The sequence below is a fragment of the Meles meles genome, chromosome 2 (genome assembly GCF_922984935.1).
Source record: "Meles meles chromosome 2, mMelMel3.1 paternal haplotype, whole genome shotgun sequence".
Lineage (NCBI taxonomy): Eukaryota > Metazoa > Chordata > Mammalia > Carnivora > Mustelidae > Meles > Meles meles.
The window spans coordinates 33,927,870-33,955,700 of record NC_060067.1 but is presented as its reverse complement, the minus strand read 5'-3'; the positions used below and the strand labels follow the sequence as shown (position 1 = coordinate 33,955,700).

Here is a 27,831-nt window from a genome sequence, read left to right as displayed (position 1 = left end):
CCGTCATACGTCAAGAAACCGCTCTCGGTTTCTTCTCTTCGTCACCGCCTCTTCCCTACGGAAGTGAAAGGAGCACTTCCGGGTTTGGCAGTAACCTGCGCTCAGCGGCGGCGTTAGTTCGGCCCTGTTGGGTCTTACTCAGAAGCTCCGCCTCTCCCCGGTTTTTCTAGAAATCCGGCTTTGCTCTTGGTGGTGTCGTACAGGTATCTCCACTCCACTGCGGGGGCTCTCGAGGCAGTGCTCTCCGGAGCGGGCGAGACTTTCCTGTTGAGGTTCGGAGTCCCCGTAGGGCGCGGCGGGCTTGTGGCACGGGACAAGGAAACCGGTTACCGGAATCGCGGCTCCGTGCTGACATCCCCTTTTTTCCCTTCCCGATTTCAGCGTCCCAGACGCGTGTGTGGGTCTCCCATGGCGGATACGGCCCCGAACGGCCCCCAAGGGGCGGGCGCAGTGGTAAGTGAGCAAGCAGGGTCTTCTCTTTTAATTTACTGGAGTTAGGAGGGAACGGGAGGTGTCGGCAAGGCTGTTCTGAGACGTTCCACCTCAGTGCTACAAGGGACTGGGATTAATGATTGAGGTGGGGGTAGCGTTGCGAGGAGAGATCCTGAGCAGAGATGCAGAGGAAGCTACAAGTTTTCTGTTTCTTAAGCCACTGTGGGCCGGGCTGGAGCAGGTGGCTCTTAGCCGTATGCCAGGGAAATCGGGCCTTCTTACCCCCCCCCCCCCCACTCCCCGCCAGTTTCTAATTGTCTTAGGTTCCAAGGTTGAGGATGCCAGCTGAGGTGCCGCGACACAGGCCTCATTCCGCACACGCGTGCTAGCGGAGAACGTCTCTGCCCGTTTTATGGCATTATATGGAAATTACGCAGTGGGGGAAGAGCAATCTTTTGTTCTTTGTTTTGTGGGTTTTTTTGTTTGTTTTTCTTTTCGTCATTTTGTCCTTTACGAAGAGAGATAATAGGTTTCTAAAAATATTTTATTCTTTTAAAAAAAAGACAGAGAGCACTAGCGGGAGGAGAGGGGGAAGCAGGCGCCCCGCTGATGAGGGAGCCCGATGTGGGGCTCCATCCCAGGACCCTGAGATCATGACCTGAGCTAAAGGCAGCCGCTTAACCGACTGAGCCACCCAGGCGCTCCTAAATATTTTATTGTTAACGTGCAGATCTGCTTACTAGTAAGTTGTACCTAAAGCATTGTTGCTCTCTAATTTTAAACACTATAAATATGTTTTTTCCCCCCTTTAAACATTTTTTTCCACTTGAAACATTTTACAGCATTTCCATTTATAGGCACAGTTTTCTTTTTCATTTTGTTGAACCCTTTGAGAATTATTTGCATACACAATGATGGCTGATTCATAAATACTTAAGTATTCTTCAATACCACAATGCAGTCATTGCTGCAATTTTTGCAGTTAAATTTCATTGATACATGTCATTATCTGATTTATAATCCATTTTCAGATTTCCTCCATTACCTGTTAAAGCTGCTTCCTCCTTATCCAGGATTTAGTCCAAGCATGCATTTTGCTTTTACTGGCATTAAGTCTCTTTAGTCTAGAATAGTTCCTTTTGCCTTCTTTGTACCATTTTTGACTCTGAAGAGTTCAGACTTGTTTTGCTTCTCAAACTGAAGTTGCTTGTTTTCTTTCCCTTTATAACTTGATTCAAGTTGAATATTTTGGAAGGAATATTACATAAATGATATTCGGTCATTTTCCGTGCATTATATATATTTCAGAAACATTTTATGTTAATTTATGTCATCATTGGAGATAAGTTTGATTATTTGGTTCAAGTGGTTTCCAGCAGACTCTCCACTGTAAAGATAACCTTTCTGTGGCATCATGCTTTGAGATTGAATAGTTTTTCACCTCAGTAGGTTTTCATCCAACGTTTCATTGATTTTTTTTCCCCAAACTATTTATAACATGGCTGGATTGTTGACTCTTAAAGTGTAAACCAGGAGTGCCTGGGTGGCTTACTTTTTAATTGTCTGCCTTAGGCTCAGGTCATAATCCCAGGGTCCTGGGATCAAATCCTTGCATTGGGCTCCCCTGCTCAGCAGGAGGCCTGCTTCTCCCTCTCCCACTCCCCCTGCTTCTGTTCCCTGTCTTGCTGTGTCTGTCTCTGTCAAAAAAATAAATAAAATATTTAAAAAATAAAAAAGAATAAACCAATACACTTTTTTAAACCTTTTTTATTGTGTACTAAAATGCAGATACATAAAGGTGTACAAAATAAAATGAACGGATAAGTGATTTATTACAAAATAACCACCCAAAACCGAATAGATTTCATTTTATTTTATTTTTTAAAATATTTATTTTTTTTTTAATTTTTTAATTTATTTCTTATTTTTTATAAACATATAATGTATTTTTATCCCCAGGGGTACAGGTCTGTGAATCGCCAGGTTTACACACTTCACAGCACTCACCATAGCACATACCCTCCCCAATGTCCATAACCCCACTCCCCCCTCCCAACCCCCACTGCCCCCAGCAACCCTCAGTTTGTTTTGTGACTTTAAGAGTCACTTGTGGTTTGTCTCCCTTCCAATCCCATCTTGTTTCATTTATTCTTCTCCTATCCCCCTAATCCCCCATGTTGCATCTCCACTTCCTCATATCAGGGAGATCATATGATAGTTGTCTTTCTCTGATTGACTTATCTCACTAAGCATGATACTCTCTAGTTCCATCCACGTTGTCGCAAATGGCAAGATTTCATAAAAATACTTATTTTTATAAAGATTGAATTGTATTAGAGAGGGAGAGCACATGTGCAGTGGGGAGGGGGAGAGGGAGAGAAACTTAAGCAGACTCTGTGCTGAAATCAGAGCCCAGCTTCAGGCTTGAGCCTGAGATCATCACCTTAGCGAAACTGAGAGTCGGAGGCTTAACCCACTGCGCCACGCAGGCACCCCAAAAAGATTTATTTTTAAATTTTTAAAAAGATTTCATTTATTTATTTGAGAGAGAACAAGCACAAGCAGGAGGAATGGCAAGTAGGGGAAAAGCAGGCTCTGCGAGCAAGGAGGTGGACATGGGGCTCTATCCCAGGACCTTGGGACCATGATGTGAGCTGAAGGCAGCTGCTTAACTGACTGAGCCACCCAGGTGCCCCAAACATTTTATTTTTAAGCAGTCTTTATACCCAGTGTGGAGTTTGAATACGCAACCTCGAGATCAGGAGTTGCATGCTCCATTGACTGAGCCAGCTCGATGCCCCTAAGCTTAAATTTCAAAGAACATGTTCTAAAATTTCAGACTGTAGTGTAAAGTCTGAATTTTCTAGAGAACCTGAGTACTGTAAGCTAGATTCATTCTTCCACTTGACTGTGGGTGATCATTTAAATTTAGAGAAGTCACAGTATAGGGGGTTTGGATACAATAAAGTAGACATATTTCCAAAATTACCTGCATATTGTTAAAAAGACATGCAGTGGGGGCGCCTGGGTGGCTCAGTGGTTTAAGCCTCTGCCTTCGGCTCAGGTCATGATCTCAGGGTCCTGGGATCGAGCCCCGCATCGGACTCTCTGCTCAGTGGGGAGCCTGTTTCTCCCTCTCTCTCTGCCTGCCTCTCTGCCCGCCTCTCTGCCCACTTGTGACCTCTCTCTGTCAAATAAATAAATAAAATATTTAAAAAAAAAAAAAGACATGCAGTGAAACATCTTTGGATTTTAAAATGTACTTGGACTTTTTCCAAAAGGTTTTTATATCTTTTTTTTTTATTACTATTAAAGATTTATTTGAGACGGGGACAGAGCCTGAGTGGGGGGAGGGGTAGGGAGAGGGACAGGCAAACTCCCCACTGCGCAGGGAGCCCTATGTGGGACCCTGTTCCAGGCCCCGGATATCATGACCTAAACTGAAGGCAGACTCTTAACCAACTGAGCCACCCAGCCACCTGGTTTTTGTATCTTTCAAAAGATAACTAAGTTAGAGTGCTTAGAGTAGTGTTTTAGACTCCGTGTTAAGATTCATTAGTGAGTTTTGAAATCCCATTAGTGAAAACACTACTTCTAAACATTAAATAGAGTACAAAGTACCAAAATCCATTACACATTGGAAAGATACTGTTTTGTGAAACTTCTTTGTAGAAGTTTATATATTCATGTATGTTTGTATTGAACTTTGATGTAAAAATTATTAACGTAGATTCTATCAGAAAACATAAAAGCCACTTTAGGATTTGAATACAAGATACCTTTTGAAGAGAAAACAGATTTTAAGTGATTCTGTTAGTGTTAATAGCTCCATCCTTGGCAAACACAGCAAGGGCAAAGATAGAATGAGAAAACATGGAGAATCAAGTGGGTTATGGGAATTTAATTTAGGGCCACTGAAATAGGGTACGATGTATGGGCCAGCTTCCAAGGGATGAGGAAAGTCATAAAATTGAAGAGGCAGGGACTCTTTAACATTTGACAGCTATATTTTGAACCTTAGAGTATGTCGGGCCCTTGTGTTTATGTAAGCAAATTATGAGTTAGGTAGTGAATGACTGTTCCCATGGTTTTACGTTTCTCCTTTGTAAGGTTTATTTAATCCAAATTGGCTTTGTGTGATGCCTTTTTACTCAGCTCTGAAACCTGTCTATTTGAATTTGAGATTTCTAAGAATAGGTGTTATGGTTCTCTTGAGAGCAATTAGTCCTTATTTAACGTTCTTTTAAAATAGATGAAGCCAGTATTACAACTGTTGAAGGAGTACAGACTCCTGTAATTGTAGTTAAGTTTCTGTTCCAACGATTTCTTTGTTCTTAGTCTTTATTTTTTTAAATATCAGCTGGTATTTTTTTATTTAAGTGTTTCTGCTGCCTTCTGAATCAGAACTATAGGGTGTTCAGAGGTGTCGCTGAGCGGATAGGTGAAACAGTTGCCTTAGGAGTTTTCACAATTTAATGATCTTAAGTAATCTCTCCAGGGTTCTTAAAACATTTTGAATAGGAATAAGACTATGTGATCTTCACCCTTGGAAAGATAATTTGCATGTTTAGTTACTACAGTATTTTTCTTTTTAAATTTAGCAATTCATGATGGCCAATAAACTGGACACGGCAATGTGGCTTTCTCGCTTGTTCACAGTTTACTGCTCTGCTCTGTTTGTCCTGCCTGTTCTTGGGTATGTATTACACAGATTTTCTGTTTTTCTTTGATACTCAGTTGTTTGGTGGGTTTTTCCAGACTGCCTTTTATGTGCCGGGCTTGTTAAACTGCAAGAAGTTCTGGGGCAGATCAAACACAGGTCTCATGCTTTAGGTGCTAATAACTCAGTAATAGCACCAACTGGAGGGATGTCTTAGGTCCCATGCTTTGTGAAAGCACATATTTTTTTTCATTTTTGATTTTTGCACTTCAAGAAGATGACTGCTTTATAGAATTCAGTTGGGCAGATCTATGAAGGGATGCTTCTAAGAAGGTGTAATAGGTTCAAGTAGTTCTTTTCTATTGACAAGTAAGAGATTTAGAGGTTGTGCAATTATGATGCAATCCACAAAGGAGGAAGAGACCTGCTAGTTGTTATGTCTCATGATAACCTCTCCTCTGGTAATTTGCAGGTTGCATGAAGCTGCGAGCTTTTATCAGCGTGCTTTACTGGCAAATGCTCTTACCAGTGCTCTGAGGCTGCACCAAAGATTACCACATTTCCAGTTAAGCAGAGCATTCCTCTCCCAGGCTTTACTAGAAGACAGCTGCCACTACCTGCTGTACTCACTCATCTTTGTCAATTCCTACCCTGTTACAAGTATCCTTTTTGTGCCTTTTTGACAAGAAGTCACCTACCAAGTGTATAGGAGATCTCTTCTGATTATTTTTGGCAATAGGAGGGGTTCAGCGATGAGGGCTTCCATGAACCTAGGTTGGTTGGTTTGTTGACACTTAATTTGAATGAAGATGCATTTAGTGTAAGAGTTTCTGACTCTGACATGTGAAATCTAAATTAGAAGAGCAGACTGGGAATTTTAAATTTTGTATCTTTGTTCTTGCCTCTTGTAAGCTTCTCTATTAGCAATGGGTATTTCAAACTTCAGATTCAAAGCACAGGACTATGGAGGGCTTATTTTAGTATTTACAATTTTTTTTTTTTTTCCATTTAATTCACATCTTTGGGAAATTGTCCATATGTCTTGCTTTAAAAAAAGAGAAATCCTCAGCTCTTTCAACTTCTAGTGAACTAGAAACAAATGGAAATTCATCAAGAAGTAACTTATTTAAGCAGAAAACTGGATAATAAATACAATAAAAACTTAGTATTTACCGTGGATAGAGTAGAAAATAAGGACACGTATAATCTTTGGAGCTAATGAGAATGAAATAACTCATTTGGAATTGTATGTTTACACATTTTGAAATGTGTTGGGTGAGAATAGGTTTACTCAAAAGGCTGGGGAGGGTTGGGAAGGAGTGCTGCAGTTTAATATGTTCGGGAAGCTCTAGATTAAACAGTTTGAAGTGGGTTTCTTTACTACAGGACTTTTGATGTGCTAATGTGCATTGTGAGGCAAAGGGTGACTGGAGTTTCTCAATCATTTTTAATAGTCTGTCCCACTATGGTTCCTCTGTCCCTCCAGAAAGTATTTTGTGCTTTAAGGGCTGCTCTTAAGAGTTTTTAAATGTTTGATATATTCTGATAAATTCATAAGCTATACATGTGTCTACATAACTATACCTAATGGAAAACACAATAAAATCTGTCTCCAGGGCTAAATATTAGCTATTTAGATAATACTTTCTAGATTATGAGGTACCAAATTTTAAATAGATGTTTGAAAAGTCTTAAGGAAAAGAGAGTAGGTAACTGAAATATTTTGAGTACCTGTTTTGTCAGTGCATATGAACTTGGTATACTTAATCCTTGCAACACTGAAAAAAATCATAGTGAGCATCATATATATATTTTTTTAAGATTTTATTTTTTAGAGCACCGGTGGAGGTAGAGAGGAGGGAGAGGGAGAAACAGACTTCCCCACTAAGCAGGGAGCCAGATGTGGGGCTCCTTGATCCCAGGACCCTGAGATCATGACCTGAGCAGAAGGCAAAGGCTTAACTGACTAAGCAGACCCAGATGTCCTGAGCATCATATTGATAAGGACACTGAGGCTCAAGGGGTTTCAGATAACTTGCCTGACATCACACTGGCAAGTACATAGCAATGCTGACAAGGTCTTTCTGACTTAAAGGTCTACCTAATTTACAGTTAATGTATGCGTAACACTTTCTTTTTTTTAAGATTTTATTTTTTTTGACAGAGGGAGAGATCATAAAGAGGCAGAGAGGCAGGCAGAGAGAGAGGGAAGCAGTCTCCCCACTGAGCAGAGAGCTGGACTCGGGGCTCGATCCCAGGACCCTGAGACCATGACTTGAGCCGAAGGCAAAGGCTTAACCCACTGAGCCACCCAGGCGTCCCTGAGTAACACTTTAATATAGTTTTGAAATCTTTCTGTCTGTGCCTGGACAAAGCCAGTCTACACAGCAGGTGGTCACTAAATTTTGTTGAGTGAATCCTGAGTTGATGCCCAATGAGGCTCATGATCAGTTAAGACAACCTCTCTGTGTTTTCTCTGCAATTGGTTATTTACTAGCCCCTCTCTTTGGGAGTGTTGAAGAGTAAGGATTTCATGTTCCTTTAATTCTTACATTAGAGATTGGGGAGTGGTGAGCAATAGGAAGAGCCTAAACTAGTAACTGGCAAGAAATACTAATTTGGTTCTTAAAGTAGTTGAGTATTAGGTTAGTGAATAAAGGTGATCCCAAAGTCATATTACAAAGTTGCGTTCTGATCTTTGGTGTTAAAAAGGTGATGCTGTCCTTGCTCTAATGATGATAGGTACTTAGAGTTTAACTTTGTAGATTTTTCACCCTTTACATTTTCTAGATAGTTTAAAAGTAACAATGAAAGCTTAGATTATGAATCTCTCTCTCTCTTTTTTTTAAAGATTTTATTTATTTATTTGACAGAGAGATCACAAGTAGGCAGAGAGAGGAGGAAGCAGGCTCCCCGCTGAGCAGAGAGCCTGATGTGGGGCTTGATCCCGGGACCCTGAGATCATGACTGGAGCCAAAGGCAGAGGCTTAACCCACTGAGCCACCCAGGCGCCCCAAGATTATGAATCTCTTATCAAGGATTTGTGAACTATAGAATGTTAGTGGTAAAAAACTCATTAGGAATCTGTAGCTTTTTTGGGTAATATTTATTTGAGAGAGAGCACACTAGCAGGAGTGGGGGGTGGGAAGAGGGAGAGAGAAATCTCCAGGAGACTCCCTGCTGAGCTTGGAGGCCTGCTGAGCACAGAGACAGAGCTGAGCACAGAGACAGACCTGGGTCGGGGCTCCATCCCATGACCCAAAATCATGACTTGAGCTGAAATCAAGACTTGGATGCTTAACTCATTGAGCTACCCAGGCACTCCCTGCCCCTCCTGGTGGATTAGGCCGCTGCCTTCGGCTCGGGTCGTGATCTCGGGGTCCTGGGATCGAGTCCCGCATCGGGCTCTCTGCTCCGCGGGGAGCCTGCTTCCTCCTCTCTCTCTGCCTGCCTCTCTGCCTAGTTGTGATTTCTCTGTCAGATAAATAAATAAAATCTTTTAAAAAAAAAAATTATTTCTTTGAGAGGGAGAGGGAAATGAAAGGGAAAGAATGAATGAGGGAGAGGGAGAGAATTCTGTAGCTTTCATGAAACTTAGCCTAGGAAATGAAGTTAGCGTCAGAGCCATGACTGGAAGGAACCCAGATATCTTGACTGTTCTTTCAGGGTTCTGTTTTCATTACCTGCATTGCTTCTACTGAATCAAGGCTTCAAGTTAGGATATGTGTCAAGGTTTAAATGTAACTATTTAAGAAGCAACAGAATTTTACAGTGGCCTTGGAGAGGAGAGGTTTGTAGCTTTCATCAGTTTCAGAGGGATCTATGATTGATTAAAAAGTGTGAAACTATATATACATGGTCTCCACTGAGGAAATTGGCATTTTACTTAATTCTTGTTAGTGTCAGGGAAGAATTGGTCAAGATATCAACTTGGAGAACTATATTAGAGAGGTAGGATTTTTCTAATCCTTGGGTATAATAGGTCACTGTCTGGCTTGCCAGTTGGAATTAGGCATTTTTGGATCCTAATGAATTATGGTGGTAATGGATTTGGAACTCCTTGTGTTACAATAATCACCATTTCCCATCACACCTAAGCTTTCATTTAGTGTAGAAAAATATAATGGTTCATTTCTTAGAAACTGCCTGTACTTTTTTTTTTTTTTTCAAATGAGGGTAATGTAAGCATTTTTTTTTAATGTAAACATTTTTTGATGTATATATATATATTTTTTAAATAAGTAAACTCTACACCCAACATCAGGCTTGCACTTAGAACCTTGAGATCAGGTCGCATGCTCTGTTGACTAAGCCATCTAGGCACCTCAGAAACTGCAAAAACTTTTTTTTTTTTTTAAGATTTTATGTATTTATTTGACAGAGATCACAAGTAGGCAGAGAGAGGGGGAAGCAGGCTCCCCGCTGAGTGGAGAGCCCGATGTGGGGCTCAATCCCAGGACCCTGAGATTATGACCTGAGCCAAAGGCAGAGGCTTTAACCCACTTAGCCACCAGGTGCCCCTGCAAATACTTTGAGGACATGTATTTTTGCCATTCATAATGAACTAACAGTTTATATCATTTTATGAAAATACTTGACAAGTTTTGTTGTTCTTATTATTAGCCTGGGAGAAATTGGGGTAAATAGGGTCTTTTGAACAATTTTCGTTATTCAAAGAGCTGAATGAGAATTGCATATTTATCCATGACATAAAGCCGAACAGTTGAACTCAAAATCGTGTCTGTAATTAAACTGATGAGACTCTCAATTAACAGTACTACACAAACCCAAATATATATACACACACACACACACACACACACACACACATATATGCTTTTTATTTGTACAGATTGAGAACACATGAACTGTACAAGCAAGGTAGGTACAGTATATTGAAATAATGGGGATCTTGTAGGAAAGAAATAATGGAAGATCTTTAGTTGAGGAAAATAGGGAAGTACTATTTAAAAGTGGTTTTTTTTTTAATTATTTTTTTTTTTTTACATAAACTCTACTTTTAATGTGGGGCTTGACCTTATCACCTCGAGATCCAGCCCCACCCCAAAATGGAGTCCTGTGCTCTACTGACTATGCCAGCCGGGGCACCCCCGAGGAAGTACTTTTTAAACCATTATGCCAGACTCTTTAGTGAGCAGTTTTGATGAGGAAAGCAGGACCAAAGAAAGGACCACTGCTTTATATTTGAAGGCCAAATTATTCAGGCCAGGATGGACATTTTGGGGTTAAAAGTGGTAATATTTCGAGGGGACCTGAATTTTTTTTTTTTTTTTTTTTGAGGAGGCCTGAATTTTGATAGAATTTAGGAAGTGTTCATAATATTTTATTATCTAGTAGAAAAGAAAAAAAACTTTTCAGTGTTTTCTTAAAAAAACTGAGCTTTAGAAAATGAAATTGTTTGCAGGTAGAAGAAAAAAAAAAAAAACTTCATTTGGTTCCAAAGTAAAACCACAGAAGCTATCACTGAAGTTGTTTTAGCAGATACTGGTTCAGATCTATATGGGGCATCATACATAGCCTGTTTTACAAAGTACTTGATAAATGTTAAATATTTTCCTTAATTGTTTTCTCCAGTGAGTATTTTCCCAGTCTTGTTATTCTCTTTGCTTCATGCTGCCACATACACGAAAAAGGTCCTTGATGTAAGTAGAGCTCTGCTGTTTTTTTGACTCCTGCGTTGCAGATTGTTGACATGAATTTGAGTTCTAAGACATTTTGGTATTTGTCAGGAAAGTTTCCTTCAATCCCTGCAAACTTGTTGTAAATTATTAGTCATTTGAAAGTCTTAAGCTTGAAATTTTTTATTTAAGTTTCACAAAATACACTTTATAGGTAAAGGATTATATTGCAGAATACCCACCAGTTCCCAGAGAATTTCTGAAATTTGAAATAGATCTGTTTTTTTAAAAAAATCATTTAGGTTTTGTAAGTTGTCAGAGATCTCTTGTTCTGTCGTTGCTTAATTTTAACATACCAGGTAAGTAGAGTGTACTGAATTTCTTTTACTTTAGTGTTCAGAACTGCTGCTTTCCGAAAATATTTTCTTATTCCTAGGTTGGAACAGGAAGCCTCGTTAAGTGTGCCAGGCAGATTGACTGCATATGCACTGACAGTTGAATTAAAATATCCAAATGTTTGACTTGTGTTGGCCTGTTTCTTTATTCATCCAGCTTTTTGGTCACAGCAATAATTGGATTCTGTAATTTATTTAGCTAAGGACTTACAAATATCTTAACTGTATTACTAGGTATTTTGTTATGGTAGGGTTGAAATAACCACTATTTTTTTGTGACATAATCTAGTCTTTAAAAAAAAAAAAGCATAGAAATGACCTACTAAAGTTGTCTTGTTTTTCAAATACACAAAATCCAGCAAAGCGGGAAAATATACACTAACTTTTACATTATTTTGTAAACTTTTATATTACCATTTCCAAAATGTCTTTTAGTTGTATTACCTGTTGGATATGCTGTTTGTCTAAAGAAAGAAGATATTTGAGTAATCAAAAGTGCTTCATTATTTCTGATACTGTTTTCTTATGTTTTAGGCGAAGGGTTCAAATAGTTTACCTCTGCTGAGATCTATCTTGGATAAATTAAGCGCTAATCAACAGAATATTCTGAAATTCATTGCTTGTAATGAAATATTCTTGATGCCTGCTACAGTTTTTATGCTTTTTAGGTAAGAATAAAAATACATTTGTTTTGGGACGCAGATGACTAAGTGAATGTAATAAAGGTATTAACTCATTTCATCTTGCTTAAATCTGTTAGATACTGATGTGCAGAGCTAGATTGATCTTAGCAGCCATTTTTCATTGTATCGTAGAGAACCTGAGATGTATGGTAAATCTAGGAACTTGCTTATTATTCCTTGTGATTTACCATTTACCATTTTGAAAATTTATTTTAGAATTGCTGCCCTTGAAAGAATCTTAGGAAGCCTCATTTAATGTATCTGCCATTATTTAGATGATTTTTCTTTCAGACAAATTACGGTCTGATATTAATAGCTGCCTATTATCACCTCCGTGTTTTGTTTTTATCTTTTTTTTTTTTTTTTTTAAGATTTTATTTGAGAGAGAAAGACATAGCAAGAGAGAGCACTAGAGGGGAGGGGAGCAGGAGCTGGGAGGAGAGGGTAAGCAGGCTCCTTGCTGAGCAGGGAGCCTGACTTGGGACTCAATCCCAGGACCCTGGGATCCTGACCTGAGCCAAAGGTAGATGCTTAACCAACTGAGCCACTGAGGCGTCCCTTGATTGTTCTTAATTATAGAAGTAAGGCATGTGGGGTGCCTGGGTGGCTCAGTGGGTTAAAGCCTCTGCCTTCAGCTCAGGTCATGGTCCCAGGGTCCTGGGATCGAGCCCCACATCGGGCTCCATGCTCGGCAGGGAGCCAGCTTCCCCCTCTCTCTCCGCCTGCCTCTGCCTACTCGTCATCTCTGTCTGTCAAATAAATAAATTAAAAAAAAAAAAAAAAAGTAAGGCATGAATAAAAGAAAGCTATTCTGTTAGAAATTAAAACATCAGGCTAGTATTGACCCTCCCCATCAAGATTCTTGCATTTAAGTTTTAAAACCTCATTTCTGGGGAGATGGGTGGGAGAATGGGTAAAAAAGAAGATGGGGATTAAGGAGTGTGCTTGTGATGAGCACTGGATGATTAAAATGAAAACTTACCAGAAAAAAAGAAGGAAATGGAGAAGCATAAGCTTCGGTTACCAAGTCAAAAGTTCTTCTCTGTCTCTATTAATGTGTTTATCTTCTTTCTTGTGGAAAGAAAAAATTACTAGTTTCAAAGCTAAATTGGAGAAAAATTCAGATCAGCAGGAAAAAAAGTAAAACTACATTTCTGCCTGGATTATTGCTTTTTTAGTTTTTCCAATAAGAGGACATTACAGATAAAAGCTAAAATACCATTTGACTCTGAATTGTTGCAGTTCTGTCCTCTTCTCTTATGTCTTTGTGCATGTTGTACTTTAAAAATATTTATACAGATACATAGAAAATACATACTATGGGTGCAGGATTTTGGGTTTTTTGGTTTTTTTGTTTTGTTTTGTTTTAGTTTTTTATTTTGTGTCAGAAGTGCCATAATCCATCAGTTATCTGCATCTTGCTTTTTTCCACTCCTCCAGTATATTTTCGTGCCCTATTCATGTTGATAGATACAATTTTTGTTGTTCATTTAATGGCCATGTAGTGTTTGGTCGTATTCATATGCTGCATTTTACTACCTCTTCCACATTGATGGGGAAACGTATGTTTCCAAAGTTTTGTTTTTCTAAATATTGATGGATGAACATCTTTTTACCTTTTTTTTAAAAATTTTTATTTATTTTAAATAGTCTCTACTCCCAATGTGGATCTCAAACCCTATGCTGCTTCGACTGAGCCCTCTTTTTTTTTTTTTAAAGATTTTTATTTATTTATTTGACAGAGAGAGATCACAAGTAGGCAGAGAGAGAGAGAGGAAGGAAGCAGGCTCCCTGCTGAGCAGAGAGCCCAACATGGGGCTCGGTCCCAGGACCCTGGGATCATGACCCGAGTCGAAGGCAGAGGCTTTAACTCACTGAGCCACCCAGGTGCCCCAACTGAGCCTTCTTTTTTTTTTTTTTTTTAAAGATTTTTTTTTTTATTCTTATTTATTTATTTGACAGCGAGAGACAGGAGATCACAAGTAGGCAGAGAGGCAGGCAGAGAGAGAGAGAGGGAAGCAGGCCCCCCGCCGAGCAGAGAGCCCGATGTGGGACTCGATCCCAGGACCCTGAGATCATGACCCGAGCCGAAGGCAGCGGCTTAACCCACTGAGCCACCCAGGCGCCCCTGAGCCTTCTTTTTACCTTTCTGCTTATACTTTTGTGCCTGTGTTTTCTCTAACCTAGAACTGATTTTGTTGAGTCTAAGCTAAGTGCATTTTACACTTAATAGACCATCCCAGACTTTAAGATGTCTGTATTTGCAGTTTTCCATGATCTCATTAACTCGAAAAACTTATTTTTTATGAAATATTTCATTTTAGTGTGCATTGCCTTAATGAGTGAGGTTTTTGCATGTCTGACTCTTTAGCAGTCTGTAAGCCAGTAACAGTTTTATAGATTTCCTCATAAATGCACTCGTTCCATTCTTATAAGTAATGTTTTTCTTGGAAACTCCAGGATCACCACATGTTGCTCAGGCTGTAGGATCTTAAGTTAGATAATATAATCTAAATAAAGTCTGGAATGGCAGAGTGGAAAGACTTATTGGGTGTTAGGGACCTGGATTCTAGTTGATGTGATCATTAACTTAGTCTTTTGAGCATTGATTTTTTTTTCACATTTAAAAAACTTAAACTGATTGTAATTTTCAAGATTATTGTACAATAGATGAGAATTTACCAGAGATATTTAAATAGAGAAATCACTTTGTTATTTTAAAAGACTAACATAAGATTATAAGGTTTTATTCAGTCCCTAGTAGGAAAAGCTGTTGATGATTTAATGTCATTTGCATATAACACAAACTATAAAATTAAAAATAACTTGAAGTCATTATTCCTTAGATGCTCCCTCCATTATAGAAAGACAGTCTAGTATTAGAAGGCTTCATTAAGTTATATTTTTCTGAGTAATGCTTCAAGCTTTGTATTTAAGAATGAAGGTAAATTCTGTGAGTTTATCTTCTGTATACATGGACATGAGTGTAAAAAAAGAGGATGAGATCTTGTAGCTTTATTCATTAGTAGAGAGCTTGTTACATAATAGTAATGCTAAGATGAACTGCTTGAAGCTAAAAAAAGCATGAAGTAAATTTATGTGTTGTGATGGGGATAATCCTCAAGATAAAGAAAATTTAGAAATTTGCTAAAGGGCGCCTGAGTGGCTCAGTTGGCTAAGCGGCTGCCTTTGGCTCAGATCATGATCCCAGGTCCTGCAGCGGGCTCCCTGCTCACTGGAGGGCCTGCCTCTCCCTCTCCCTCTGCCTGCTGCTTTCCCTACTTATGCTTTCTCTCTCTCTGTCAAATAAATAAAATCTTAAAAAAAATTTTTTTTGTTAAGAACTGTGTAGGGTGTTGTTCCCTTTTATATTTTGGGATATGTTTGTATATTTAAGGGCATATAAATGTTTTTTTCTGCTTCCAATTGCTTTGGAATGGGAGTGATAATGCCACTTCCCTCTTGGAATTGTTAAATGGATTCAGTGCATTGTAAAGTGAGCACTGTATCAGTGTCAGTCATTATATGCCCTCGTGCATGTGAATTTCTGGAAAGATTAATATTAGAGACTGAGCTGTAATTCTGAGGAAGGAGCTAACTTAGATGATGGAAAATTTTTCATTGAATATTCCTTTCTGTATTTTCTTTATTTTTAAAAATTTTTCAATTTTTAAAAAAATTTATTTATTTGACACAGAGAGAGAGATCACAAGAGGCAGAGAGGCGGGCAGAGAGAGAAGGGGAAGCAGGCTCCCTGCCGAGCAGAGAGCCTGATATGGGGCTCGATCCCAAAACCCTGAGACCATGACCTGAGCGGAAGGCAGAGGCTTAACCCATTGAGCCACCCAGACATCCCTGTATTTTCTTTAGTATGTGTATTTTTCAATTTGAAGAGTTAAAGATTTGTCACAGGAGTTATTGGGGAAAGTGGATGTAACATTCAGTTTAGTGATTAGTTTGTAATCACAAATTTTTATTATGAAAGTAATATCACAGTTCAGAAGAAAAGGTAAAAATTAACTTTAAAAACCACATTAGCATCTTTAATGTATTTCTTCAAAAAGTTTTAATATACAATTATAATAATATGTATAGTTTTATAGTCTGCATTCTTCAAGGTTGCTGTATGGTTTTCATAATCAAGATTTTACATAGTTGAATATTAACTCTATCAAATAAAGGTAATATACATAGCCTTGCTATTAACTGTCCAAACAGTGATGCATTTAATTTGTAATTATTGCTAGTGAATGTCTTAATCCAGATGATCTTTCCTAGGAAGAAATTCTTGACTTAGAATTTCATAAATATGTATATGGCTCTTAGGTATTAAAATTGTGTTTAACCAAGCAAAATAGTAGAATAAGCTATGTGAATTTACTAGGGAACTTGTGTGATTTTACTAGTTTTTTTGTTTATATAAAATGAACTGGGGTGTCTGGGTGGCTCAGTGGGTTAAAGCCTCTGCCTTCGGCTCGGGTCATGATCCCGGGGTCCTGGGATCGAGTTCCGCATTGGACTCCCTGCTCCGCGGGGAGCCTGCTTTCCTCTCTCTCTCTGCCTGCCTCTCTGCCTACTTGTGATCTCCGTCTGTCAAATAAATAAATAAAATCTTAAAAAAAAACAAGTAAAATGAACTACTTTTCATTTACTATGTTATGAAGTTTCAAAATTTGATAATCAGTTATTAGTGGTAATTATGGAAGCATTTATACATTTTCTTCTTTTGAAAGATTTTATTTATTTGAGAGAGAGATGGGGGAGGGAGAGGGACAAACAGACTCCCTGCTGAGTTGGGACCAATCCCCAGACTCTGAGATTGTGACCTGAGTTGAAGTCAGAGGCTTAACCAACTGAGCCACCCGGGCACCTGTATACATTTTCTGGTTCATTTAATAGCATTTAAACTTTTTAAAAGTGATATATACATAAATACATGTTTATAAAAATTTAAGCAATAACATTTTACTTGTTAGCAATCACATATATTCTTTTATTTCTTTTTTTTTTTTTAAAGTAAGCTCTCTGTCCAACATGAGGCTTGAACTTAAAAACCCCAAGATCAAGGGTTGCATACTCTACCAACTGAGCTAACCAGGTGCCACTCTTTTACTTCTTTTAAGAATAACTTTGATTTAGGGGTGCCTGGCTGGCTGTTAAGTGTCTAGCTCTTGATTTCTGCTCAGTATATGATCTCAGAGCTATGAAGTCAAAGCCCCATGTCGGGGTCTGCACTCAATAGGGAGTCTGCTTCTTTCTCTCTTGTCTCTCTCTACCCCTTCCCTTGCTCGCACTCTTGTTCTCTCTCTAAAGTAAATAAATACATCTTAAAGAAAAAAGAGTAACTTTGATTAAGACTTGATAGGTATTACCATGACCATTTTTTATTTTATTTTATCTTATTTTATTTTATTTTATTTTGAGAGGGTGCACACGCATGTGCACCAAGCGAGCGGAGAGGGGCAGAGGGAGAGGGAGATAGGGAATCTTAAGCTGGATACGGGGCTCAGTCTCAATGATCCTGAGATCATGACCTGAACCAAATTCAAGAATTGGACGTTTAACAAACTGAGCATCCATTCGCCCCTACCATGACCATTTAATGAAGACACACACAGGCTCCGGTTAAATTGCTTTAAGTTTTGAGAGTATACATATGAATTGTTAATGTGTATTTCTTGCCCTTGATTTGTTCATTTCAGTGGCCAAGGAAGTTTGCTCCAGCCTTTTATATACTATAGATTTCTTACTCTTCGATATTCCTCTAGAAGAAATCCATATTGTCGGTAAGCTGGTGATTAGTTTAAATGTCTTTTTGTTGAGAGTATTATGAAATACAGTATTTATGACTTGTAAGAGTTGTCTAGCTTCTTTTATGTTAGAATTTAGAAGCAAGTGATATTTTTGTAAATTTAAGTTCCAGGCCTTAGTAGGATTGGTGAGGAGGTGGTTGTATTTCTTTTTAGAAACTGAGACCAGATTTACCTTGATCTCCACTAAAATAGTACACCAATAAAACAGCATTCAAGTTTAAGGAATTTAAAGATGAATAACACATTAGTCCCAAACTCAAGGCACTTTCCTAATTGAAGAAACAAAACCGTATATCAAATAATAAGGAAATAATAGTTGAGGATGCAGTGTTCACAAACGCATGTATGATGCATTGTTATGTTTGCTTTATTGTATCAATACTGTAGTCCACAGGAAGAAGTCAGAAAATAAAAAGAGCCCATGAAAGTTTCACAAAGCAGAGATTTTAATTTGTTCAAGAAAGATTAAAGCCTTTGAATAAGACAGAATAGGTGAAAGCATTTTAGGTAGGAAAATAGTAGGAACACAAGTTCAGAGCCAAGAGGTAACAAGCCATATTTAAGGGGCATTGAATAGACCTGTTTGACTATACCAAGGATTCTGAATGGTAAGTGGTTACACTTAAGACTAATGTATATTGGAGCTAAATCATAAAATTTCTTGAATTTCAGGATAAGAAGTTTGGAACTTATCTTTTAGATGTATGAGAATTATGGTTTGGACATGATCATATTCTTCTGGTAGTCTTGGTGCAGAATAGTTTGGAGTGGAAAAATGAGGAAGCAGTAATATTTTAATAAGTTACTATAATGTTCAGGAATGGAGGCTTCAGTGATAGAGTAAGTTATGCATGTTGTTCTCAGAAGTTAGAGTAAAACTGAAAAGAATAGCTTTTTTTTTTTTTTTTTAAATATTTTATTTATTTATTTGACAGAGAGGTCACAAGTAGGCAGAGAGGCGGGCAGAGAGAGGGAGAAACAGGCTCCTCACTGAGCAGAGAGTCCGGTGCGGGGCTCGATCCCAGGACCCTGAGATCATGACCTGAGCCGAAGGCAGAGGCTTAAACCACTGAGCCACCCAGGCGCCCCAAGAATAGCTGTTTTTAATAGCTTCTTGGATATGTTACTGAGAATACTAATGTTAACACAGTTTTGTTTGCAAATTTAAAATAAATTCATTGTATAGTAGAATTCAATCAGAAATCCAGTGAGTGTTTTAGCATGATCTTTATTTTCATGAGCAAAGTAAAAACTGAAATCGAATGCTTTTCCATCATTTGCCAGTTTTATAGATTTAGGCAAGTTTTTTAACTTTAGGCAAGTTACTTAAATTTTAATTTTTTCATTGGTAGAGGAGAAAAATCTCCTCCTGGGGATGAAATGAAGTAATAAAGTGCTTAGATTCTGTTGTGTTTTTAATACATAGTTTATTTTCCTTTTTCTGTGATTCTAATTATCCTGGAGTGGCTTTTATGTTCTGTTAGACAATGTCTTCTTACAGTACTTCCTAAAATAGAGCTTACTTCAGACACAGGTTCTTAGTGAGTGCCTAGTCAGAAATAAACTTTCGGTTTTACTTGATTTTTTAAGATTTTATTTATTTATTTGACAGAGAGATCACAAGTAGGCAGAGAGAGAGGAGGAGGTAGGCAGAGAGAGAGGAGGAAGCAGGCCCCCTGTGGAGCAGAGAGCCCGATGCGGGGCTCGATCCCAGGACCCTGAGATCATGACCTGAGCCGAAGGCAGAGGCTTAATCCACTGAGCCACCCAGGCGCCCTGATTCTGTGAATTTTTGCCCTTGTTTTTTATCTGGTTCGTGTAGTCATTTCAGATAATATCTTCTGGTCCCCTGCCCTAGTAATCCATTTTTCATCAGCAGCTTTGTTTTTCTCTGCTTCTTTATACCCTTTTTATCTCTAATCCCATTTTTCCCACTTGCCCTTAAGTCAGATTAGCACACAGAAAAATTTAGAAGTGTCCAGTGGGATAAAAATGGAAACAGTAGCTGGATCCAGGTAATACAAATATGTGTTAATAAGTCTTTTCAAAGCTCTCCCATAAGCACACAAAACACATCAAAACAGTGGAAAGGAAATGGGAAATATTTGAGCTTGTAAATATTGATAAACAGCCTATAAAACTACATTTTCTGTGCTATACTTTTTTGTTAGGGAGTTTGCCAATTTGTACCATTTTTACTTATAATTTCCATTCCCATTTTAATGGTATCAGTCCTTTTTTAGATGTTGAGGGTAGATTATTCAGAGCTGTGCTGTCCAGTATGGCAGCGGGCAGCCACATTTGATTTTTTTTTTTTTTTTTTAAATAGGCTCCATACCCAGTGTGGAACCCAACGTGGGGCTTGAACTCACGACTCTGAGATTAAGACCTGAGCTGAGATCAAGAGTCAGATGCTTAACTGATTGAGCCACCCATGTGCCTCACATTGAACATTGAAATAAAAACATTAAAATTCATAAACTTTAGGGGCATCTGGTTGAGCATCTGCCTTTGGCTCTGGTCATGATCCCAGGTCATGGTATCTAGCCCCATGTCAGTCTCCTGCTCGGCAAGGAGTCTGCTTCTCCCTCTCCCTCTGCTTCTTTCCCTGGTAGTGCTCTCTCTGTGTCAAATGAATAAATAAAATCTTAAAAAAAAAAAAATCTTAAAAAAAAAAACAAAACCAAACAGATGGGGCGCCTGGGTGGCTCAGTGGGTTAAAAAAGCCTCTGCCTTCGGCTCAGGTCATGGTCTCAGGGTGCTGGGATCCAGCCCCGCGTCAGGCTCTCTGCTCAGCGGGGAGCCTGCTTCTTCCCCTCTCTCTCTCTGCCTGCCTCTCTGACTACTTGTGATCTGTCTGTCAAATAAATAAAAATCTTTAAAAAACCAAACAAAAACCAAAAAACCAAACAGAATTTATAAACTTTAAAACTCAGTTCCTGAGTCACATTAACCAGTTTCACGCACTCAGAAGCAATGCGTGGCTGATAGTCACCCTGTTTAACAGCATATAGAGACACTTTGATCATCACTGACCATTTATTGTCAGCGCTGCTCCAGCACTGTGACTTGGTCTAGATCATACCAGGGACAGATTCTTGAATGAAAGAACTAGCTCTGTGACTTTAGGCAAGCCAATGACCTCTTTAGGCCTCATCTGTAACCTGAGGGGTTTGCTTCGAGTATTTTTACGGTGCCATGTAGTTTTATTCATTAGTCATTTATTCAGAAGACAGTGATTGTGTGTTGGTGAAGTCTGAGTTCTGGCACATGGGTGCCTGAAAGTGCATGTTGCTGGAGTTAAGGACGTATATAGGGAAGTCACGAAGATCGGTGCCTCAAAGGAAAGAGAGGGACAAGATCATGAAAGGGTTTGGAATTTATTTCAAGATCGGAAGAGCATTTGGAGTTCATAAGATGGAGGGGTTGAGAATATGATGAGATCTGATTTAGAAGTATTCCAGAAAATGCATTACATCCTCAGCAAGAGGAAGAATGGACCACTTTGGAGACTATGAGAGTAGTTCAGAGCCTGAGCTAATTCTGTGTAAAATAAAAGAGATAAATTTGAAAGATTTAGCAGGTAGGAGCTTAGGGTTTGTGGAAGACTAAGATAAGGAAGCCCAACACAGGATACAGAAGGATAGAACAGGAATTGATGAGTCAGGATGCAGGATGTATGCAGGATAAGTCAGCAGATAAAGTGAAAACTCAAAAGTGAATAATGAAAATTACTTATGGTGGTCTTTCAGAATCTCTTGTAAATTACAGTTCAACCAGCATACATGATTTTGTGTCTGTTAGCCTGTACAATGTATGTGTGGTGTATACAGCATGTAATAAAGAGTCCTTTGGAGGCAGCGAGCACAGTAAAAGTTCACAATGTGTATTGGGCACAAATTTGCAACACAACTGGAATATAGGGGTCGTGGCAGAGAGTGGGAGAGGAGATGAAGCAGAAAATTTGATTAAGACCAGATTCTGGAGGGTGTTAGATGTTAAAGAGTTGGACTTTAAGTGAAGGTAGACAAGAACTGGTTTGAACAGTGGGATGATCCAATTGGGAAGTGGCCTTTGTTGAGTAACTTCTGTGCTGTCTCACTTAAATTACTCTATAGCTGACTCCATGAAGTATGTATGCCTATTTTGTAGATGAGGAAAGCTCTAAGAGGCATTATGTTTAAGGCAATAGTTTTTTTTTGGTGTGGTTTTTTTTTTTTAAGTTTTATTTATTTATTTGAGATGGTGTGAGAGAGAGCATGAGAAGGGAGAGGTTCAGAGGGAGAAGCAGACTCCTGGCTGAGGGGGAGCCTGACCCAGCCTTTGCTCAACCAGCTAAGCTACCCAGGCTCCCTAAGGCAATAATTTAAGGAAAATAGTAGGTGGGAGTGCCCATAGTATATAATTTTCACTCTGTTGCTCTCTTTTTTAGAACTAGTTGAATATACCTAAGTTAAATGTGAAAATGATGTGACTCTACTGTAAAGATACAAATCATCCTTTATCTCAGCCCTTGGAGATAACCATTTATTAGATGCTTTTGTTAAATGAACCCCCCCCCCCCACCTCCCTGCAAAAAACCGCACAAATGTTGATTTCGAGAATTTTATTTTGTGTGTTTCCTACAGTGCATTCTAGTTATTCCTTTTACTTCAGATTCTTTACTGACTGTGGGAAATCCTCAGCATTTGTTTTGTATTCTTTTTCCTTTTGTGTCTGAACAAAAACCGTTTTATCTTGCAGGACCTTGTTTAATGAACTGAGGATTGTTGTTGAACACGTAATAATGAAACCTGCTTGCCCACTGTTTGTGAGAAGACTTTGTCTCCAGAGTATTGCTTTTATAAGCAGACTGGCACCAACAGTTGCGTAGTTTAACATCCAGCTAAGTTATATATAGTAGAAATAAGCATTTTTAGCAGTTGGTACTTCTGCTAAGGGTTGTTAATTCCAGGTGTAAAACTGACCTCAATCCAATTTACATACACGCATCTCAATGGAAAATTTATCATTTTCCTGGCATGTTAAATCAAGCCTTTTAAAAAGTTCCCAAGAAAATTTTATTGTGCTGTGTTATTAATGGTTAAGGAAGTTTCTGTCCTGTGATCAATGTATCAGAAATTTTTTTAAATGCTGCTGTGCCTTTATCATGAAGTACATTTATTTTTCTTGTAAAAGGAACTTTAAAATTTCTTTCAACCTAATTGGTACCCTAAATTTATATCTGGCATGATTCCATTATAGTAATATTAACATACATGAATTCATTATATTTTGAGACAGTATTCTTTTGCCATTCAGTAATTTTGGTTGATGATTTTAAAAGAAACATTTACCACTATATTTAATTTCAGATTGTTATTAAATTCATGTTCTGCTGCTTTGTTAGGATTTGTTTTGGATATACCATTTTAAGAGAAATTCTGCATGCATCTTGTATCTTATGCTATGATCTTCCAAACTTTTATTTCCATAACTACTTAATGTGGCTTTGAATATTTTTTAAAAGGCCGAACTGTAAGCGTGTTAGCCAAGTAAGCGGGTCACTATCTGGGGTCACTGCTGTTTTACATCAGAAAGCCTTAGTCGTTATACAGCTTTCCTTTTAGAGACCCATCAAGTAACCTTTCTCAAATAGGAAACCCTTTTACAAATGTGGACACATAGATGATTAGCATTATTGTAGTTTATAGAATTAGATTCTTGACTGCCAATTTTCTTGGTTTCTTAGGCTTGAATTTTCATAGACAGTTGCAGCAGTTCAGATGTCTTTTGAAAGGAATGTAACTAAAGATTGAGCATATGCCTGTGCGTGGGTCTGTTCTGAAATAATAATGAAGATTATCCTGTAGATTACATACTTGCCCATCAAATATGATTTAAAAGGTTAAATGGAAAGATTTATAGGTAAGATAATTGGTGGGGAATGGGGCTGAAAGATGAATTGTGGGGGATTGGTGTGTATTTTAATTTCTTAACGTATAGGTAAATTTGGGAGTCTTGGGTGTATTATGCAGCTGTGATTTGAGTTGTATAATATGTTAAATCCTGTTTGTTGAGCTGCCCTCAACTTCTTTATAAAATTCATTCTGATCTTTATTACTGTTGCATGGTTGGGAATGTTTAAAACACTGCAAAAGTTTTAGTACACGGTGATGTAATGGTTTTTGTAACCAGTTTCCTTCTGTCTGCATGTAATTGGATTTCTCATACATTTATTAGTAACTTGTCAGTAACATCAGTTTTCTTTTTGTTCAACTTTCCCATCTTTGGAAATGTGATGTCTACTTGATAGCTCAACTGTAGCCAACTGTTTTGTATTTTTTTAATATTTATCTACTAAGTTAGAAAAGCAGCCTCATGCAATACAGTTGATTAGGGTCGGTGGGTGGGTGTGTGGCTAGCCTCATCATCACTATATATGTAATCTGATGGTTTTAAGAACTAATTTTCTAGAGCAATAAATTGACTATAATGTTAAGTAAACAGTATATTATTGATTCCTAATGATGTCTTTAAAAATTAAGTCTTGAATTATATCAGGAAATCTTGGCAGCTGAAGTCATATTTATTTTTAAGTTACGTGTTTTTTTGTTTTCTACAATTTTTAAAAACCTTGAGATAATTTTAGATTTATAGAACAGTTACAAAAATAGAGTTCTTGTATACCTTTTACTCAGCTTCCCCTTAATATTAACACCTTACATAACTATACAGCATTTATCAGAACTAAGAAATTAGCCTTGGAACAGTACTGTTAATTAAAGTATAGAACTTACTCAGATTTCACCATTTTTTCTGTTAATTAATTTTCTCCTTGTGAGCTGTTTTTACTGATTGTCTTTTAATGACCTATGAGTGTGCCTCTGTTCTGAGTTTTTCCTCTTTAGTTTGGGAATTACTGTTGGTCCAAAAGATTTCCCTAGAGGGAATAATTTCATGTTGGTTTTGACAAAAAGAATTTTTAAAAATGTAGAATACTCTGTGCTTTAAAAGTTGAGGCTTTTTATCACATAACAGGATTATATTTCTCATATGCTCCTGTTGGACTGTTCTTTACTGGAAGGTTTGATTTTTAAATAAAATTCCTATTCATGAAAAAGTAAATTTTACAATTTGAGCATTACTGGATGCTTAGTTTGCATGAGCTTGTACCTAGGAATCCCATGATATGTGTCTGTACAACCAGCTGATTTGACATCTGGAATTACAGTTTAATATGTATATCTATCAAAGTAAAATTAAGGAAATACAGTAGCAGTATATGGAATGAATGAAGTAGAAGAAATTATAGCATAGCTGAACTTTATTTTACTTCCAAGTTTAAAAAAGTTAGCATCCAAAATACCTAATTCTTTAGAAGTGCTGTAGTGCTATTCTAGGACTTTTAGATATTAAACTCTCTGGGACAGGTGGAAATCTAACATAAAACCTACTTTTATTATAACAAGAATTCTTTATTCCCTTTGTATACCTGATTCCTTGTGAATATAAACTCTATTTAATATCAGTCCCAAACTGAAATTTCTTAAAAAGTAATTTTGCTCCTGGAAGTAAGCAAGTAATTTAGGTATTTAGGAACTTCCCTTACAGGAAAAATCAAGGCATGCTGATATTAAGCCAGAAGTTTTTATGAAAGACTTAGGATTTAATAACTGTGAATTGTAAAGCTATCCAATACCTTTTTTTTCTAAAAATCAAGATCAGAAATTCTGATTAGGTTTGTAATTTTAGGACATGAATATCATTCAATGTGGAAAGGAAGGTGAGTGTATATGTAGTGAGATAAGTGGAACTGAGAGATTGCGTGGTTGTTTTTTTTTTTAAGTTTGAGATCAGAGTGAATGAAATTAATTTTGAGGGATTGTGGTTAAAGACTCTTACTTAATCCTAAGGAGTTTATTTTGATTCATAATAGTTATTCTGAAACTCTTACCCCACTCATGCCTGCCCAGATCCCCCTAAGATCTGCTAGCCTCAAAGCTACCACCCGGGCTTAAATCAATTTTGATTCTGACTCTAATGAAACAAACCTCAAGGGAGAAAGTAATCCCAGACAGTTATGGATATGATCAGCAGATGGCACTCTTTCCCAGTTGGAAGGTTAAATGCCACCAAAAGTGCGGAGGCAGCCATAAAACTAAGGATCTGATTTCACCCTTTTTAATATGTAATTACTCAAAATTCAATAAATATTTAGTAAACATTTATGGTGAGTTCCTAGTAATGTATTGAAACTACATTACTATGTATTGAATTATCTTAAATCATAGTAAAATATTGAAATGTTGAAAACCTGGAAGAGTAAGTACCCTATTAATGTTTATTAATGTTCTAATCAAATGGTAATACAGTCCACAGTTTAGGGCAGCATTATTCAGATCATGGACTCTGTGTTGTTTTTTCTTTATAAATAGTGCCTAAGTCACCTAAAAATACATGAATTACAAAATTGTTCTTTGTCCTTAATTTTCAGGTGTGTAGAAAAATGGTACTTCAAATTTTTTCATGGTCCTTTTGTAGGTACACAAGATAAAGCCAGTTCAACCTCTTAAAATTTAGACTTCTCATGGTAATGTAAAAGCATATTGAGATTTTTGGTTATTTTATCGAGAAAAATATCTAGACTTGTAAATTCAGTTTGAGTTGCAGTGACAGCTAGTTTCTCTTTTACACCTCATTGGAATTTCTCTAGGATCAGGAGAATTCTGCAGAGGCTATATGATAATGTAGTTCAATAGATAGTGTGCCAAAGGTGTATGTTTATAAATCCAGGAGTCTTTTCCAGGGTTTGTTTTAATGTGCAGCCCTCTTCTAATATTCAGAATGGAAAAGTATTACTGGATCTGGTATTAAGGGTAAGAAAGGAACTGCTAAAAGTTTGGGAGGATTCTTGGTAGTAATAATTCTAGGACATTTGTACCTTCTAAGGTGGCATTCAGGTGGGTTCTTAGAAAGAACCTGGTTTTTTCTGTGTGTGGTATGAACTCTCTAGAGCGCTCTTGTGCAGGGCAAATAGGAAAACTGCTTTGAGTTTGAGTTGATGTGACAGGAGATAAAGTACAGTATTTTTAAAATCTAAAGCAGATTCTGTTTCTTAGGAAAGTGATAAGGAAAAAATTGGTAGATACCTTTGCTGGAATCTAAAAATTAACTCCTACTAAAGGAGAAGGAAAGTCTCCAGAGTCATTTCACACTGTCTTCATAGCATTCTTAAAACTAACTTTTTGATATGCTCAATCCTCTTAAACTAATTTTTTTTCTTGGTTCATGACAGTTGAATTCCAGATTTTCTTTTGTACCTTTAAAGCAGAACAATTGCTTTTGACATGAATTTTTGCTTACATCGTATATATTTGTAAGTTGAGACCAAATGGGCAAAGTCTTGGGCAGGAAACATTTGTGATGTGTCTATATTGGGAAAAAATGTAAAAGGGTCACAAAGATTAGAAAGAGCCATAAAAAACTGCTTGATTTATAAATGCATTAGTTCTGGTGCTCCATATAATGGGATATATTGAACTAAAAAATTTGTATATATAGTATGTCAGCATTTCTTAGTAACTTCTCTTGAATCCATTTTTAATATCTAATATTGTACAGGTTGGGGAGTTATACTCTTCAGGCCAATACTATCCAGACTGTATAAATTTATAAAATAAATTGAAAAATTCATCATTCTCCTATATTCAAGACCAACACACATAAATGCTAATGCAGGGCTCAGAGGGAAAATATATTTCTCCTGAATATTTGAGAAAATGTGAAGTCCTTTCAAGAAAATCTAATAAACATAATAATCATAGCCTGCTGACACTAAGGAAAAAGGACCTCATTCGCTCTTTCTTTTATGCAGCGATTTACTGGTCCCTACTGATTTCCAAATTGGATCACTGTAGTAAATTATCTATGCTGGTACCTGTGAAAGTAAGCGCTGGGATCCATATTTGTTTTGTGTTCTGCTTAAATCAGCAAGAATGATAAATTTGATGGTGTGAAATTGAAAGTGTCAAGGGCTTCTTTGGTGATTGAACAAAATGATGTCTCCACTTTAATTTATTGTGACCCTTTTTCACTCTGTGTGCTTTGTATATCTAATATTTATTTCAATACAAATTAAATTCTTGTTCCTTCATCTGTATTGTTATATATCTAAGATTTTATTGATGTAAAAATCGAATTGTGTAATAAAAATCTCTCTGGATTTAA

The 27,831-nt window shown here is 37.5% G+C and overlaps 1 protein-coding gene across 2 annotated transcripts; it reads left to right on the top strand.

Moving 5' to 3' along the window:
• The first annotated feature begins 60 nt into the window (after positions 1 to 60).
• TMEM33 (transmembrane protein 33) lies at positions 61 to 27,831 on the top strand. 2 transcript variants are annotated; one of them, XM_045997096.1, is made up of 8 exons: positions 61 to 203; positions 382 to 453; positions 5,034 to 5,128; positions 5,565 to 5,752; positions 10,688 to 10,755; positions 11,661 to 11,794; positions 17,512 to 17,595; positions 22,366 to 27,831. In XM_045997096.1, exons 2-8 carry the CDS (start codon positions 409 to 411, stop codon positions 22,493 to 22,495), a joined length of 744 nt encoding a protein of 247 aa, XP_045853052.1. In that variant the 5' UTR covers positions 61 to 203; positions 382 to 408; the 3' UTR covers positions 22,496 to 27,831. The 2 variants fall into 2 exon arrangements, with proteins under 2 accessions (XP_045853052.1, XP_045853053.1); XM_045997097.1 differs by having other exon boundaries at positions 77 to 272.

Bases quoted from the DNA above. Each gene is read 5' to 3' on its own strand.
- TMEM33 (XM_045997096.1), top strand. From the start codon at position 409: ATGGCGGATACGGCCCCGAACGGCCCCCAAGGGGCGGGCGCAGTG. The intron at 11,795-17,511 runs GTAAGAATAAAA...TGTTCATTTCAG, and splicing joins ACAGTTTTTATGCTTTTTAG to TGGCCAAGGAAGTTTGCTCC. The intron at 17,596-22,365 runs GTAAGCTGGTGA...TTTATCTTGCAG, and splicing joins AGAAGAAATCCATATTGTCG to GACCTTGTTTAATGAACTGA.